General features: G+C 31.9%; 5 protein-coding genes across 6 annotated transcripts; 3 read left to right on the top strand and 2 right to left on the bottom strand.

The window, feature by feature from the left end:
* The first annotated feature begins 271 nt into the window (after positions 1-271).
* Positions 272-3,017, top strand: LOC107364317 (zinc transporter ZIP13). Its single transcript, XM_015931654.3, has 4 exons — positions 272-769; positions 1,238-1,458; positions 2,187-2,369; positions 2,436-3,017. The coding sequence occupies exons 1-4, from the start codon at positions 616-618 to the stop codon at positions 2,817-2,819; spliced, it is 942 nt and encodes a 313-aa protein (XP_015787140.1). The 5' UTR covers positions 272-615; the 3' UTR covers positions 2,820-3,017.
* Positions 3,018-4,593: 1,576 nt separating this feature from the next.
* Smu1 (Smu1 spliceosomal factor) lies at positions 4,594-6,644 on the top strand. Its single transcript, XM_015931291.3, has 4 exons — positions 4,594-4,787; positions 4,861-5,358; positions 5,433-6,232; positions 6,390-6,644. The coding sequence occupies exons 2-4, from the start codon at positions 4,863-4,865 to the stop codon at positions 6,639-6,641; spliced, it is 1,548 nt and encodes a 515-aa protein (XP_015786777.1). The 5' UTR covers positions 4,594-4,787; positions 4,861-4,862; the 3' UTR covers positions 6,642-6,644.
* An 888-nt stretch (positions 6,645-7,532) lies between these two features.
* On the top strand, positions 7,533-11,142 carry LOC107364018 (septin-7). The gene is made up of 7 exons (XM_015931292.3): positions 7,533-7,904; positions 8,242-8,699; positions 8,987-9,179; positions 9,241-9,400; positions 9,964-10,099; positions 10,166-10,326; positions 10,411-11,142. The coding sequence occupies exons 1-7, from the start codon at positions 7,736-7,738 to the stop codon at positions 10,457-10,459; spliced, it is 1,326 nt and encodes a 441-aa protein (XP_015786778.2). The 5' UTR covers positions 7,533-7,735; the 3' UTR covers positions 10,460-11,142.
* An 869-nt stretch (positions 11,143-12,011) lies between these two features.
* bc10 (BLCAP apoptosis inducing factor bc10) lies at positions 12,012-12,515 on the bottom strand. Its single transcript, XM_089268663.1, has one exon. It carries the CDS (start codon positions 12,366-12,368, stop codon positions 12,159-12,161), a length of 210 nt encoding a protein of 69 aa, XP_089124789.1. The 5' UTR covers positions 12,369-12,515; the 3' UTR covers positions 12,012-12,158.
* Positions 12,516-13,077: 562 nt separating this feature from the next.
* On the bottom strand, positions 13,078-17,622 carry per (period circadian regulator). Of its 2 annotated transcripts, none has more exons than XM_015931289.3 (6): positions 17,242-17,622; positions 16,980-17,101; positions 16,027-16,475; positions 15,749-15,937; positions 13,485-15,397; positions 13,078-13,255 (listed from the first exon to the last, which is right to left on the bottom strand). In XM_015931289.3, exons 3-6 carry the CDS (start codon positions 16,382-16,384, stop codon positions 13,193-13,195), a joined length of 2,523 nt encoding a protein of 840 aa, XP_015786775.2. In that variant the 5' UTR covers positions 16,385-16,475; positions 16,980-17,101; positions 17,242-17,622; the 3' UTR covers positions 13,078-13,192. The 2 variants fall into 2 exon arrangements, with proteins under 2 accessions (XP_015786775.2, XP_015786774.2); XM_015931288.3 differs by having other exon boundaries at positions 16,027-16,450; positions 17,242-17,584.
* Between the last annotated feature and the right edge of the window lie 252 nt (positions 17,623-17,874).

Here is a 17,874-nt window from a genome sequence, read left to right as displayed (position 1 = left end):
TGTCGACATCACATTTTTAAAGATTTACTTTTCAATACTTTACGATCTCAAACTCAATCTGTTTCGTAAATTTTATTGTTTTATTTTAATTTCTTACTAATCAAGCTAAATTTTTTCATATGTTAATCTATCTCATTTCGCGTGTCTTATGAAGGATTTAGAGCTAAAACAAATGGAAACTGCTGGACTAGGCTTAAAGATTTAAAGTAACTTAAACTGTCAAGAGTCAACTAGATGGCCTTTTAGTCTTTATTTCCTGAGGATAAAATAGGAATTACTAATCCATACCATAATCTGAAGCGACTCTGATTTTTCAATTCTCACAATCTTCAACCATTCAGAATTGTTATTTGAATTATTCTTTCCCCTTTAACTTGATCTTTTGAATGTGAAAAAATGAAGAGTGAGTGAATAAGACAAGTGGAGCGCCACACAACTCAAATTCAATCCATTAACTTGTTTATGTTGGAACTCTCAACTTTAGTTCCCATTCTGTCTCTTCTTTCTATACTTACTTCTTGTTGACTCTTCTCCTTCATCTTCCTCAACGTACAACATCATCTTCCATCATTCATGATTTAAATTATCACCAAAAAGTTAAAATACTATTTCAAAATGAATTCTAGTGAGATATACATTGATTCCTTTCTAAAAGTGACACCAACATTTAACTCTATTTGGTGTTTATCTTTGGCTGCAGCTGGAACCATTGGATTAACCGGGGTCATCCCGATACTTTTCATGTCCTCAATTTCACATGATGATAAAGGTAAGTGGGTCAGTTTTATTTAATTGTGTTAAGCTACATTCCGTTATTTGCCTTAAACTATGAAAATCATATTCTAGCCACATTAGTGCCATAAACACAGAAAGGTTCCCTTTTATTGATTCTTGTCGCTTCCTTAGTAAAAAATTATATTCTTTGATAATTCGATAGCTCAAGATCTTACACAAATCAACCTTAATCTTTAAGCCATGTTTTCCATGATTGAAAATTAAATCGTAATAAATACTGACTGACTTGTCATCAATTCTAAGTGTGATATTATCTGTTGCAAATGTAAACAATGTCTATTGGTAAAGTCAAAGAGTAAAGAAGCTTCTTCACCACTTTTTCTCAGCATCTCTTTCCAGATTAATTCTCAAGTCTTACCAATTATACAATTATCTATTTTAAGCTTACCTATTCATATTTCATCCATTCTAATCCATTCTCTTTTTCTCTGTTTCTATTCAGATGCCAACAATAGATTGAAATTATTACTGAGCTTTTCTGTCGGTGGTTTACTCGGAGATGTATTCTTACATTTACTTCCGGAAGCTTGGGCCTATGTTATGAAATCTGGATCACTGATTGAAAATTACTTGTCATTGGGACTCTGGGTTGTTTCTGGGATATCAACATTTCTAGCTATTGAAATGATCTTCACTATTTGTGGATCAAATTCTGATGACCAGGTAAAATAACCTCAAAAAAAGATTTTATTAATTCAATTTGTGTTCGGCAAAGGTCATGACTTTTAGTTTTTTTTATTCAAAGCGAATCCTTGGTGACTTTTTGACACAAAACACTCCAATCAATGCTTGAATTAAGAGTTGATAAGATCCCATTTACAAATCCGACACAAAAGCTAAATCAATTGTAACATTAGAGATTAGTAGCAAATTGAACATTCTAAAACATATTTTCAAGATTCAATAGAAACAATCATATTTTATAACAAATACTGGTTTTTAAATAGTGCTTAGTGTTCTGATTGAGTGGAATAATTTAAACGGAAGAATATGACTATTTTTTCGGTTAAAAATTAAGTAAATCATTTCTTTTAGTTTAGTAGATCATACGGTTCATTGATTTTGCTTTCTGTTTTTTATTCGAAGTAGTGATTTCAGGTAAAGCAAGTCATTCATTTACAATCAAACAAATTAAGTCTCGAGATAGCTTTTCAGAACGCGTCATTTATGACTCAGATAGTTCAGCCATCAAAAGCATACACTTTTCTGATTTTCCGGTATTCATTGAATACAAAATATAAGCTGAACAAACCGCAAGTCAACAATTGTTGCTAACAAAAGATTAACATTGTAATTGTAATTGCTAAAATAGTCACTTTACCAAGATCCATTGAATTGTCTGATGTTAACTTGATGTTCTAATTCTTTTTATTTTTTATTCACTTTTCCAGGAAAAGACCAATGATGAGATCAAGGCAGATGAACATGATGACAATAGTGAAAAAAACTCATTAGCAGTGGAAAAGAAATGGGTTTCGCCTTCTGTGACTGGATATCTCAGTGTTTTTGCCAATGGAGTAGACAATTTCACTCATGGACTTGCAATAGCAGCCAGTTTCTCTGCTGGGGTTAAGGTAAAGATTCAAGATCATGAATTTAGTTCAATTTTAATGACTGACTTCGTTTCTATTCTCGTTTAGATTGGTGTCCTTACAACCATCGCCATACTAATCCACGAAGTTCCTCACGAGTTTGGAGATTTTGCAATCTTAATGAAATCAGGATTTTCTCGTTGGAAAGCCATTCAAGCTCAAATGTTTACTGCTGCTGTTGCCATGATTGGAGCTGCTGTGGCACTTTTAGCTCAATCTTCAGAAACTGAGGTTGGATCACGAACTCGATGGATTCTACCTTATTCAGCTGGCTGTTTCCTCTATATTGCTATGAGTAATATTTTACCTGGTCTTTTGAAAGAAGATAACCCAAAAGAATCATTGAAACAATTAGTTGGAATCACAATGGGTGTACTCATCATGGCTCTAGTCAATATGATTGACGACGATTCTCTATCTCTGTTCATGTGAACAATCCTACCAAAGTGCTATTCATATCAGACAGAAATATCTATTATTTTGATAATTTCTTTGTATCGTTGCAAATTTTTCGACAAATTTTTATTGCGATATTGTAAATATTAGTAAATCTATAGATTGTATATTTGTATATACAACGAAAAAACAAGACAAGCTGTAAATATTTAATAACAATATTTTTCATAACTTTGGGGCTGTTGAACACTTTTAAGCTTTTTGATGCTCGATAAGATTCTTGTTAATTAGTCACTTGATTTTTAACAAATAGGATAGTTTCTTTCATATTACGAAGTCAAACCACTTTACAATAGTCTAAAGTCAGCTCGAATTGCAAAAAATTACGTTTAAAACTTTATTCAATGAGCGAAATAAAGCGAGTTTATGAGACAATAAAATAAAATTAAAATGCATGGTTAAGAGTGGTAAATTAATAAACATAATGGTAAAAGGTTGAAAAATATTGATAGCGTAGTGTGAATACTCCAAGCTTTAATATCAATCTTGTTGAGCCCGAAAAGATCAGTTTGCAATGAATAGAAGCTCTTCTTTAGTTAAATTCAAGATTTGAGTCAGGTTAATTTGCTCGAAGCAAAACGATAATTTTATTCCAACCAGCATTATGCGAACCTGCAGCAAAACTTAATTACTTTTTCATCAAAACAACACCGATAGCTAAATTTTATAACATAAACGATTATTAGATTATATATGGATCATTTATGTGCATTTATTGAATTTTTTTGCTAATTGTTTGTAATATTTAAACTCTTTTGAGACAATGACTTTCAAGACAATCAACCAGTCTACAAGAGATCCAAAGCCAAACTGTAATTTGATGCTTAGCAATTTTCCTTTTTCGCTAATTTCTGGTTCCAAATTTGCTAATGTTTCAATCATTTCAATATGCTTTGGCTTACATCTTAAAAGCATCACAATTGAAGATTGAAAGAGAAAGAGAAAAGAGATCGTTTTTGGACATTCATATACAGTAAAATCGCGATTTTTAGGACTTGAAATGGTAAAAAATAGTTACTTATACTTCATAATGGTTTGCTATCAGTCTTCATTGGATAAGTAATACGCCGAAATAGCCTTAATTTAAATAACCCATTGAAATGATCCAAAGAAAGCTGCAAGACTGACTTTTTGACAGAAAATTGTAAAAAATGAACAAAAATGCAGTCAAAATTAACTTGATAAAACATTAATTTATTTATTATATCAACATTATTAACTGTAACAACAGAGAGCGAGAAAACTTTACAGAAAAAAATTCTCTGAATTGATCGCTTTTAGTGGATTTAAGACTTCCATCCATCTTTTTTAAATGAAGCACATTCAGCAAGATGAGCATCCAACAGGGCTGGATCAATACGATGATAAAAATTGTATGGACATTTTACCAGAATTTTTTTCGACTTTTTTTCGCAGCTTACGAGATGCATTGCAAATTTGGCTGGAGTAACTTTATGGGTTGGGTTATATGGACATGTCTCGGTTATTTTCTGGTAATCATCAGGCCAAAAAGTAGCCATTGTCTTTATCAGAAAACAGAATAACAAATATATTAAAGAAAAATATAAAAGGGAAAACAAACTGCTGAAAAGGTAGTTAATTAAAAGTAATCAAACTGATTAAAACTTGAAATGGCAAGCATTTTATAGCGAAACAACATTAAATAGAACTTTTTTGTTTTGGTTCAACAGCCCCTTAATCTTTCCCCTCTTTTTCCCCTTGGCAATTTTTCTGTGTTACAAATGTTTTCTGTTTTGAAAACATGTTTGGTTTATGAATGTATTGAGTTGAATTTAATTTATTTACAATCTTTATCTTTGGTACATTTAATTATAGTTTAATAATTTACCTACACTAATAGTCTTTCGTGTCAACTAAATCTTGCTTCTTCTCCAAGCCATTATACTATTTTGAGAGCTGACTGTTGGTAATCAAATTTGTCAGGTTTGTTGTCTCATTTATTTGAATTTCTTGTTCAATTCCCTGTATGTGTAATGCAGTTTATTTTTTTTAGTAGATATGACTGTTGAAATTGAATCAGCTGATGTTATTCGACTTATTGAACAATATTTGAAGGAAAACAATCTTCATCGAACATTGGCTGCCTTGCAAGAGGAAACCTCCATTACTCTGAATACCGTCGATTCAACTGAAAGTTTTGTGAATGAAATACAATCTGGTCACTGGGATGTTGTTCTTAAAGTTGTACAAAGTCTGAAGTTACCAGATAAAAAACTGATTGATCTATTTGAACAGATTGTAATCGAGCTTATCGAGGCAAGAGAACTAGGTGCAGCTCGAAGCTTACTGCGTCAAACAGATACAATGGTTAAGTTGAAGCAAGAGAATCCTGAAAGGTATATTCACCTAGAAAACTTGTTAACTCGAAATTATTTCGATCCAAGAGAAGCATATCCTGATGGTAGCTCGAAAGAAAAAAGAAGAAATCACATTGCTCAGTCATTATCAAAAGAAGTTTCTGTTGTCGCACCTTCTAGACTTCTGGCTTTACTTGGTAAGTTGAATAATTTTCACAAAAAATAGAATTTTGATGTAAAATGTTATCTAAGTTTAATTGTTGTTTATCAGGTCAAGCACTTAAATGGCAACAGCATCAAGGTTTGTTACCACCAGGAACTTCGATAGATTTATTCCGAGGAAAAGCACAGATTAAAGAAGAAGAAGAAGAAGCACCTCCAAACATGCTATCCAAAACTATAAAGTTCGGAAGTAAATCACATGTTGAAACTGCTCAATTTTCTCCTGATGGTCAGTTCCTTGTAACCGGGTCTGTTGATGGTTTCATCGAGGTCTGGAACTTCACTACTGGTAAAATACGTAAAGATCTAAAATATCAAGCTCAAGAGAATTTCATGATGATGCAAAGTGCAGTTTTGTGTTTAGCATTTAGTCGAGACTCTGAAATGCTCTGTTCCGGCAGTCAGGATGGTAAAATAAAAGTTTGGAAGATACTAAGTGGCCAGTGTTTACGACGTTTTGAAAAAGCGCACATCAAAAGTGTTACTTGCATTGCTTTTTCTAAAGATTCTTCGCAGATTCTATCTGGAAGTTTTGACTGTAGTATTCGGATTCATGGTATTAAATCAGGCAAATTATTAAAAGAGTTTCGTGGACACTCATCTTATGTAAATGAGGTAATCTACTCACATGACGGTCATCATTTGGTTTCAGCTTCATCTGATGGTACGGTTAAAATCTGGAGTCTCAAGACAACTGAGTGTATCTCAACATTCAAGGCTGCGACACTTTCGGGCTCTTTAAATCTTGATGTAACTGTTAATAGTGTTGCTATTATTCCTCAAAACCCTGACAATTATTTGGTTTGCAATCGCAGCAACACTCTTGCTATTATGAATAATCAAGGACAGGTGAGTCCTATTTTTACTCTTACTATGAATAAAAGTTCAATACCAAATCCTCATTAATACAAAATACATGACATTTGCGCGTTCTTAAATGAAATGGCATGTTCCACGGTTTAATGAAATTGTATCAATTGAAATTAACATTTTTTTTATTTTACAGATTGTCAAAACTTTTAGTAATAATAAAACCGAAGGAGGTGATTTTGTGGCAGCAATTCTTTCACCTAAAGGAGAATGGATTTATGCTGTCGGAGATGATTTCGTTCTATATTGTTTTTCAATGACATCAGGAAAACTCGAAAAGACATTGGAGGTGCATGATAAAGATATTATCGGTCTATCCCACCATCCTCATCGAAATTTAATTGCCACGTTCAGTGAAGATGGATTACTAAAACTTTGGAGATCTTAGTTTCATACAATTTTTTTTACTGTCATATTTAATTCTTCATAACACTTTCCACGAAATCACTTTTTGTACAAAAATTACATTGGTAAAATACAAATCCATTTATATGAAAAGAAACAAAATTGTATCTCATTATAACAAATGAAGGTTTCCTTGGTCAACTTTCATCTGGATTATTATCGGCATTTGCTGTACCATTTTGGTTAGCAGTAGAAGCAGATGTAGTAACCACACTTGAATTGGATATTCCAGAGACTGAAGCTAATTTTGATTCCAAAATGGTGAGATTTGATTCACAGATATTCAGCTTTCTGTTGATATCCATAAACTTAGAATCAACCAGATAGTTAAACTCGTTGCATTGATTAATAAAAGAGAGAACAAATTGATTTACAAAAGCAATCAAACGATTCTTCTCAATAGATTTAACCTTGTTGAGATTCAAATGATTAGACTTGATTTGCGCGATACTTAGAGACATTTTTAAAAAAAGTAATTGATAAATTAAGAAAATCAGGCTTTAAATGCCAGACAAGACGAATTTCAAACCAAAACAAAGCAAAACATGAGCAAAATAATCACAATTTGTTCCTATCATCAAGCAGCTGTTGTTTACAATGATTGAAAAATTACTGAACGAGAACAATCCACAGGAAAGAAGATGCAGAATAATTTTAATCAATGAGTAATTGATGAAAATTGGACATAAAGATGATAAACAAATGATCAAAAATACTCCCTCTGTTAAGTGTATTTCAGTGATTCATTCACTTATCTTTCAGCACTTTCGATATATCGATTGTAGAGAAAACGATTTATTGGTTGTAATTCGCGCTTTACTATGGTTACTTTGGTTACGGTGAGCCAATGGTTCAATTTACCGTACAGTTATTTTTTGTGAGTAAACTGACTAGTCGGTTCTGTCATTATTATTTATCAATGAATTTTTTTTGATAAAAATCATGATACTTTTTAGGAATTTCATTTAATTTTTTATTCTTAATCTGATTCTCATATAAAGCAATCTTTCTGATTATAATTCAGGTGTAGTTGAAGCTATTTATTCACTTCTTTTTAATGTTTCCTTGATAAATTCGATGTCGGCTATTACAGAACCTTTCCGGTCCAAGGTTTTGTCGACAATTCCATCGGATACATTAATGTTAACCAACGAAACGGAGGGAAATGTTGGTTTCAGTGATCTACCGAATCAAATTCACCGTAAAACCATCAGGAAAGGGTTTGAATTTACCCTCATGGTTGTAGGTAAGTCTTTTCCTCTTTTTTCAATGTACATAAAAATGTGTTGCAAATTAGCAAGAAAAAATATGTAGGCAATGATTTAGTGTCCAAAATTATGACGCTTAGGTTTCTGTTGAGCTTTACTTGAAAGTTTATTTCAAAGAAGGTTTTAAAGATGAAACAGTTTTCTTAAAACTCCTTTTTTCACCTAACTTGTTAATAGCTTTTTCATACTCCAACTCTAACCAGTTAATTGATTTAACGGTTTAGTGATTTTTTCAACATGTATTAGTTTGAACTTTGTTTTCTTAATGATTTTTTAATGATTTTCTGCTGATTTTTCATTCTTTCATTGTTTTAGGAGAATCTGAATTGGGAAAATCGACACTGGTCAATTCAATGTTTTTAACTGATATTTATTCAGATGAATATCCTGGACCATCCAAAAGGATTAGTAAAACCGTTGATGTTCAGGCAACCAAAGTGAATTTGAAAGAAAAAAATGTTAATTTATCATTAACCATTGTGGATACTCCTGGTTTCGGTGATTCACTCGATAATACTGATTCATGGCAAAAAATTAGTCAATATATTGAAGATCGGTTTGAGGAATATCTAAACGAAGAGACAAAACTTCACCGAACTCATGTTCCTGATAATCGTGTGCATTGCTGCTTGTATTTCATACTACCTCGTGTAACTTTAAGAGCAATAGATATAGAGTTCATGAAAAATTTACAAGATAAAGTCAACATAATACCAGTAATTGCCAAAGCTGATACCTTAACAGCTGAAGAATGCCTACAAATGAAGAAAAATGTAAGGCTTTTGTTATTTACACTTTTTCAATACTTTCGTAATTTTCTGTCATTAAGAAAAGAAAGCTAATTTTAAGCTAAGAGTCAATGATGCAATTTGATAAACTAATTTCAATCAGGATAAGTTAATCAATAAACAGATTCAAAAATAGACAAAAACAGATTGAGAAAAAACGAAAAATTGCTCTTCTTTGGAGTCATTTTGCTTTTTTTAAGTTGAAGAATCTTCTTCTTGCACTATTTTAGGTACAACTTTGTTCATATGAAATTTTTATTCTCTTTTTGCAGATTTTGAGTCAAATAGATTTGCACAATATCAAAATTTATGAATTTCCTGATAGCGATGGCGAAGAAGATACTAAATTACTGAAACAACTCAAAGCTCGTATGCCTTTCGCAGTGATTGGCAGTAATTATGTTGTAGATACACCAAGTGGTGGTCGAAAACAAGCTCGAAAATATCCTTGGGGAACTGTTGAAAGTAAGCGCAAAAGAATTTCCATCAATAATTTTTCATAAATTAATAATTTTCTTTTCTTTAGTTGATAATTTGGAACATTACGATTTCACGGCTCTCCGCACGATGCTCATTAAGTATTACATGCTTGATCTTGTCGATACAACAAATAATGTTCATTACGAGAACTATAGATGTCGAAAATTAACTGGAATAGGATCTGAACAAACTAACAATGAAAATTCGTAAGATTTTCGATTCCATCATAAGTTACTCTCTGATTATGTTATATTTTCTGGTTCAATTCTAATTTATATCAACAAAATTCACAAAATAGATTGGGACAAATGTCAATATTTAGTGATTTTTTCATTGCCAACATTTGTATTGAACAAAAGGCATTTCTCTGTTTCCTGAAATCGATATTTATCAATTGTGATGTGGCGCTTAATCACTTGATTAGTTTGAGTTATCTAAATGACTGATACATTAGAAACCATCAACCCAAACTTTGCTATTCAATTCTTCATGATCAAGTTTGTTATCCGATACTATTATTGTGTATTATATTTTACGACCAGCCATTAATCCATTAGGGAAAACAATAAGTATTAGTAATTATTCAATCATATGGAGCTCTTTTTTATCATCAGTATTTGACTGATTTATAGTGATTTACCATTTTAGGATAAAGATATGCGGAAATTGATATCCGGAGCGTAACATCCGTTTAATTACCTAAACTTTTCTGCTGCTATTAATATAATTTTTCAATTTATTCAATTTATTAAATACTTTATTGATACAGGAATCCGTTAGCTCAAATGGAAGAAGAACGTAAAATCTCAGAAGCTAATTTGAAAAGAATGGAGCAGGATATGGATCATGTTTTTGAAACCAAAGTTAAAGCTAAAGAGCAAAAACTCGAAGAAATGGAAGGAGAAGTAAGTTAATTGATATCTTTTGTAGCATTACAATCGAGCTCATTTTTATTCCATTTATTTATCTAGATAAACCGTTTTGACGAACAAAATCGCAAAGTTCGTGAGCAGGAATTACAAGAATTGGCTGATAAAAGAGCTGCCTTTGAGAAGGAAAGAGATGCCTTTGAATTAATCATACGGCACATGGAAGAGATGAAAAGGATCGCTGCGGATACAATTAATAAAGAGTGAGCTTCATTTTTTACAACTGATTCTTCAGGAGTTTCACTATTCTCATACAATTTTTTTTATTTCCTTCTGATTATTTCCAGAACAATTGAACCAAAGGAAAAAAAGAAAGAAAAGAAACGTTTGTTTTAACCAATATTTCATTGGAATCAAAATTCATCAAGTCATTATATCAATACAATTGGTTTTTATCACAAGGATAAATAAGCCAACGTTACAAAACAAGAAAATCAAACACAAGTCATGTTCATTTTATCTAACAATCGAGTCACTTTTTAGTTATTTTTCACTTTCAATCATTCATACTTTTAATCATAGTTATTCATTTCTAACTATACCTAAACCCAAAGCTCGCTGCTTGTCATTTAAAGTAAATAATTATCTTAACAATTTTAATACGAAGTTGAATGACTCATTCATATCATTATATCTAGTGTGACCGACTAATTATAAACAATTGGTTTCATTCATTCTCAAGTAGACTATAAGCAGCCCACTCTGGCACACTTGGACTTTGCTGGACTGTGGCCTGCTCATAGTCTACTCATACATGTTGCGAATCTTTGGACTTCTTTTTGGTTTGTATTATTATTTCTTGATGGGGCGTTATGCTGTTCAAGGATTTTCATAACCTCTGATTTACTTTTCGAACTTAATATATCTCTTGCCAAATAACCTGTTATTTATCGTCTTTTACTCATAATTCACGAAATTGCAGTCTTGGCTCAATTCAATTGTAAAAGATTGCAAAGTGATACTAATTGATCTGATGAAAATTTTTTATTTCTTAAGTAAAGGCGTATTTAATTTGAAAATTTATGTGTGTAACTTTATTACCTGATGATTGCTTCTTTTTTATCGAATAACAATATACCGATTTTTTCAGACGGTAATGAGAATTTCATTTATACATATCAGAAAATCACGGAAAGATTTTCTAAGAAAGAAAGAAATAGTATCTCTGATTGCCTTTGCTAAAATCTGATCCTTGTATGATTGTATATATTAGTAAATATTGTAAATTGTTCAGAATCTTATTACCGGTGGAAAGCCGGTAAATTGTATATGTTACGGGAAATTGCAGGCTCAGGCGAAATTAAAGTCAATTAATCTCAAGTTTAATACATACAGTAGTCTACAGGTAACAATTAATGTTTTCAAATATAGATACACTTTTTAACAGTTCAAGAATAATTATACCATCTCTAAGAACATTAGACAATTGATGAACAGGTAAAAAATGGTAATCAAATCTTTCATATGTACAATTCATTATTGATTTGCTTAACATTTGAAATCGGAAATCTGTTTTCATTAATTTAGGAGTAAAACCAGAAAGTCCGAATAACAGGTTTAAATAGCGGCTCAAAATAGCGGTTCCATATGTTGATCCATATTGATTCATATCATTCCAATGAAATTGCAAGGGGTCCAACTCATGGTCATTGATTTGTACATATTTAACATTATCAACCTATAAGTATCAAGAAGACATTTGACAAAGTTGATTTATTTTAAGCAATCCACAGTCAGAATGACCATCTAGATTAAACAATCTATTTTCGAACCATTCTTATAGATACGTTGATTAGGTTAGAGAAAAACACTTAGAATCAGGTTGCTTCATTCAGATAAGAATGTCTCCAAATGTTGGGTGAGAATTAGATTTAGTTAAAGATATCAGTAAACAATGAATATAATCGGAAAAGGAGTATCCTTTTGGCTTCAAAATAATAATTTTCAATTTTGTTGTTTAAATCAGACAATTGAGCTAAATTTTAAGATCACCCAGCAATTCCAGCAGGACGAACTGTGAGAAGTTAAATTTAATTCAAAAAGAGTTAAACAATTCTGGATCAATATAACTGAACCAAATGATGAGGGACGCAAATACAATTAAAGTACAACAAGTGCACGGTTTTATCTCGAGAAAGTAGGAAACTAGGTAGAAGAGCAGCAACATCATTTGATTTTGAAGTATAATTGAATTAGTTGCTTTAGGTATGGTTAATAGAGGAATTAAATTGTGTAAGCACAGCATTTTGTATGTAAATTATAACTAATTTTCATGAATCACAAAAAGAGAGTAAAGTTAATTTGAAGTTTTTGCCGAATATTTGAATTTAACTTGATAATTAAATGTTGAAATAAAAATAATAAATGAAAATGAAAATGAAAACAAAATGTAAACACAAACTTCAGATTCTCTGTTAAAATAGCTTATTTTCACTATTGCGCGCCAAACTTAATTTCTAAATCCATTATAAACAAAAACAGTGTTAGTAAGTCAGCTTTAGGCTTAACTTTAGGATCAAAAATTTGCCACAATTTAATTTCTCTTTTTTGATATTCTTTAAAATTAAAGTATTTAATAACTTAGAGTAGCGTTTGAGTTTGGATATTAATCTCCAACTTGACAATTTATATGCCAATCAACTGCTTTCACCTCGACGTTTATTTCACTTATCACATTTATATCTTGCTGCTTCAGTGCGAATGCATTAACATATGCTTTTTGGTAAGTTTATCCACATATTTATAATTCCTACATAATTAGAATAACTTCTTAATGAAATTAATTAGAAATGAATTCTGCTTGATTGTTTATTCTTATCTGTGAATCATTACTGCCTGTTTTTGATAGGTATAGTTACTAACTATTAGTTAAGTCAGTTGGAGAGAGGAAAAGTATTAATAAAATAAAGTCAAATTTATATTTCAAAAGAATGAAGTTTCGACGTGAAAAAAGCTCAAGATGAAACGTTTTATACTTTTATTATTAAATTTTGATTATTTTTTGTCATTAGCTCTGACAAAAATGGGGTAATCTTTACAGTTGATAATCAGTTGGTGGAGGATTTACAATTAAAATCGGCAATCATTGACTCCTATTGAACACAAAACTTGCTCCTCTTGTTCATTGATTTCCTGATTAAAGAAAAATAAGAATAAGTTAGTACATCGATTTGGAAGATTGAACCCGTTTGATATTTCATTTTTATATTTAAATATATATCTATCAAGCAAAACCAATGAAGTGTATGAGACAAGACACAAATTCACAATTAATTCAAGATTCGAGTTAATTATTGGTGCATATTTTTTCTTCAGACCAGATAACTTTTCAAATTCAAGCTTTAACAATTGAAATGCATACCTTTGTAACATTTTCTTCCAGGCTATTACAAGTGATCAATTGATTAATGGATTCTTCTCTAGTCATTGGATGCCTATTTTCACCCTTATCGCACCTTATTTCTGTGCTGAGAGCCCTTAATTGTTTCTTAACAATCATCGGTTGTTCCATATTTTCCATCAAGGCATAATCTTTTTTCAATGTAAACTCCAAATCGGACAGCGGAATAGTATATTTGAAATTAGAATCACATGAACTGTCAGCGGGAGATCCACCAGAATCTTTACAAATTGTTGCAATTTGTCTTGGAGTACAATTATCGTGCCCTTTATGGGAAACCGAATAGTCTGAAGTTTCCTCAGACAGAGAGAAAGTTCCATCCGAATTTTCAGCTGACATAACTGTCTTTATGTTATCAGAAGAGTCAAATTGTTTTTGCTTTTTGTTTGAGCTAATTCCTTTATTATCCGATGTGCTGAATCTGTTATACAAGTCCACTTGCAATTTAACGTTTCGCTTTCCAGTTGTTGAGTTATGATGACAAGATTGACCTCTATTACCCTCACCACAACAACCACCACCTAAATCACCGCCAGAGCCACCAGAGCCACCAAGAGCACTTGATCCACCAGATCCACCAACCCCCGAAGATTCACCAGTTGAACCGTGATAAATTGTCAACGGTGATGCAGTTAAATACATTACTGGAGCCATAAGTACATGTGGTTTAATAGACGTTTGTCTAGAATATGAAAAAGACCTGTGAAGTTCTTTTGGTGTTAAAGCTTGATTAAAAACAACTGGAAAACCAAGAGGCCAAGTTGCAGGTATTGCTTCATGTCCAGATACATTGATTCCTGAAAATGGGGTTGGAATATCTTTATGATGTGCTGATCTGCCATTTGAATTGAATTTACATCTTGATTCGGTGTGGAAACAGGCTTGCTTAGGTTTAGTATGCACAATAGATTCGCCTGAATTATAAGCGGTTCTCTTAAATTTGGATGTTTCCATTTTCTTTTGATTCTTTGTGCCTCCTGATGCAGTTAATTTGATCATTCTTTTGGACGTAATTTTATTGTGATGTGATAAAACCTCTTCTGTCAATGAAACACAATTAGAGTTAACTGGTCCACTTGAGACAGTATTTTCCCATTGTTCAGGCTTCTTAGGTTTGGAGGTGGAACCGTTATTTGCTGGGTCTGAAGTTCCACTGTTTGGCTCAGGTACGGTTTTAACGACATTATTGGTTGCGTCAAAGGAAATTGACGAAGTTCCATTAATCCCTGAATCCATTGAGTTACAAGTTTTTTTTAAGTTTAGTGAACCATCATTTGAATCTGATCCATAAGGTGAGTTGTTTTGCGTTGCTGTAGCTGATTGTTCCGATGATGAAGATGGAGCACAGTTTGTTTTTGGTTGAGAAGCAAAAAATCTTTCTATATTATCTTGCAATCTCATTTGTTGGATTGATACAGGTGTTTCAGAAGATATATCAGAATCATCTTGATGAGGGGAAATGGCTCCCATGACAACGGACTCTTTATCAGAACAAGAACATTCCTGACCAGTATCAGAGGCAACCTCAATACCATCAATAATATTTGATACAAAGGCTGCTAGATTACGTTTACGTTTATTAGCTTTCAATTTACCATAAAAATGTTTAATTGGCTTGGAAAGCATATTACGAATTTCTTCTTGTAGACGTTGTTTCTTCAGGTTTTCAAAGCGAGCTTTCTGCTCAGATTCATGAAAAACATTTGGATTGGATGGTCCTTCGACTATTCGATGGTGACCAATAACAAATTCCAATCGTCGAGACCATGGATTAATAAATGATGACCAGTCTGTTTCAAGCGTAATGTAATCGCCATTGAAAACGCGAAACCGATAAGGTTTGGAGCGAAATGATGAACCTTCTTCTCGGACAACTAGATGACATCAAAAAGGAAATTTATGAATTAAAACGGTTCTAATGCAGTTATATTCGGTCGTATAAGACGGCTGAAAATTTTTCTGTGTCTTTTTTGATATTATTAACATGTCTTGTATCAGGATAAGGTTAATATATTATATTATAGTTACTGCAATATTTTTACCGTAACATCCATTCGCACCATTTACTTGAAAATAGCTTGATTTACTCAGAAATGGATGAATAATGTTTACGCTCAACTTAATCTGATACTAATGACAGCTAATAACATCATAGTTTAGACAACAAATTTTCTGTATTTGAGATCATCTTACACAATAGTGAAAATAATGACAGATTAACTTACTTAATTCATATATTTCACGTATTAAGTGTAAATCATCTTGATGGTAGAAATCAAAAATAGAATAACCAGCAATATCTTGTGGAAGGTAACCCAAATAAGGTATACTGCAAGTATCAATATGTGAATAATGGCATGAAGATGTATGACGAGACGAGAAAGGAGTCATTGCTGGATTTTTTTCATTTGGAACTGCAAAATTAGATTAAATAAAACTAAAATTAAGATCAACGATAAACTTGATTAATTGATAATAGAGCATATGTATTGTAGTAACAAACCTTTAAGAGCTGGAAGAATAGGCAAAGCTGAAGCAACCAAACAAATTGTACTGATTTCTTCATTAGCAGGCTTTGGGTTGTCTTGTTTACCAAGAATGATATCTTTAACCACACAAGTCAATTGAAAGGGTTTGTAAACACATTTACGTTCAACAACACCAAATCCACCAGAAAGAGTCTTGTATTCTCGAATGCGAACATAAAATACAATCTTCTCGTCATTATTTGGATCTTTAGCCGCAAATCGAGATTGAAGTCTTTGTGAAAGATGGTTTGCAAAAGTCAAACGATCTCGAGGATATAAATAATTAAGAATACATTGGCCTTTAAGCATATCTTTTGGATAACCAAGGATCATTGTGATCGGATTTGTTACATCTAACGTTACTGCGTCGTGAAGAGAAACGGTGAAACAAAATCCATCCTAAATTAGATTTTAAATTGAACATCTTAAAATTCATTCCATTTGATCGAAAGAAAATCCACAAAACGAACAAGGAAAACCAACAACAATTGTAAGACACAAGGTAACATAGAAAAGGCAAACGTTAATAATGGATGGGATCATGTTAAACAAACAAGGGAACCCCATAGGTTACTCTGAATAAGGTCAATTTCATTAGAGCAAGCTGAGCTATGAAAAACTTGATAAACGATAGTTCTCATCTGTCCCAGTTCCTCAAATTTTTGGGTTTAAAATTCAGGTATTTGGTATTCATTAAATACAAAATGAAATCTGGTAAAATAGATTAAGGAGTCTCAGGTATAAGGATTTAGGTTGAAAGCCAAAAATTCCAGATACAATTTGCTATACAAATGAATAAGTTTTTCATAGCTTCTCTTGCAATTGAAATTTGTTTTTCAAACAGTTCTTGGTAACCTATCAGATTCCTTTTAAGAGTAACATTCAAAAATAAATACACAGTTGAAAAACTAAAAACATAACAACTTACATCTTTTCTTGGGATAGAGTCGATTGTAAAATCAAAATCATCAGCTGCTTTGGTGTCTTTTTCATATGAATATAATGACGGTTCATTACCAGGTTCTCGAGCTAACTGTGCTGCTCCTAAGGCTAACAGTTGAATAAATTGAAACAAAGAAAAAGATGGCATCATGAGTCAAAAGTATAACACATTCAAACAAATTGAATTTTTCTCACCATTAACAACCAAGAAATATTTAAAATAAAGTAAAATGAAGAAAAATAATTACCTGATTCAATCCCTTTCCAAATTGGAGCAGTAAAATCATCAATTGGATTCTCCTTATTCTCCAAGAAGAGACCGAGACCTTTCATTTTTAATAAAATGTCTTGGTAATCGGTTAAATAATGACCAATAGAAGAGACACAAAATTGATTTAAACGTTAACACTTTTGGCTTCTTTGTTAATTTTCCCACCACAAGTTAACTGACAACAAGAGTTGAATTATTAAACAAGTCTTACACTTAATTAACAATAATAATTAATAAAAATCTGGTTTCTATCCTTTTTTGGAAGATTTTAACACTGATAAAAACTGATTAAAAACAACATTGAATTTGAGGGAAGAACCAAAATATCCAAAGTATCGCTCAAGTCAGTATTTGGTCAAAGTTACTGATGACAAAAAAGGCAAAAGCAAATAATTTTCACTTTGCTTCGACTCCATTACTAACAGTTGAAGTTGCAGTTTAAGCTTAACAAAACTCTTTGGTTAAATTGCATGTAAAGGTTCTCACGCGAGTCTCAAATTACTTTCAACTTGCAAACATTTTCAACGTGATTTCAACCAACACACATGAAAACAAACCAACAGACTAAACAGAAGACACAAATCAGGTGAAATATTCACCAAAATCAGTT

This window comes from Tetranychus urticae, chromosome 3 (assembly GCF_039701765.1).
Source record: "Tetranychus urticae isolate SD_2017Ah chromosome 3, NJAU_TeUrti_SD_1.0, whole genome shotgun sequence".
Taxonomy (NCBI): Eukaryota; Metazoa; Arthropoda; class Arachnida; order Trombidiformes; family Tetranychidae; genus Tetranychus; species Tetranychus urticae.
Note: the sequence above shows the minus strand (reverse complement) of the source record. Positions and strands in the feature narration are given on the sequence as shown.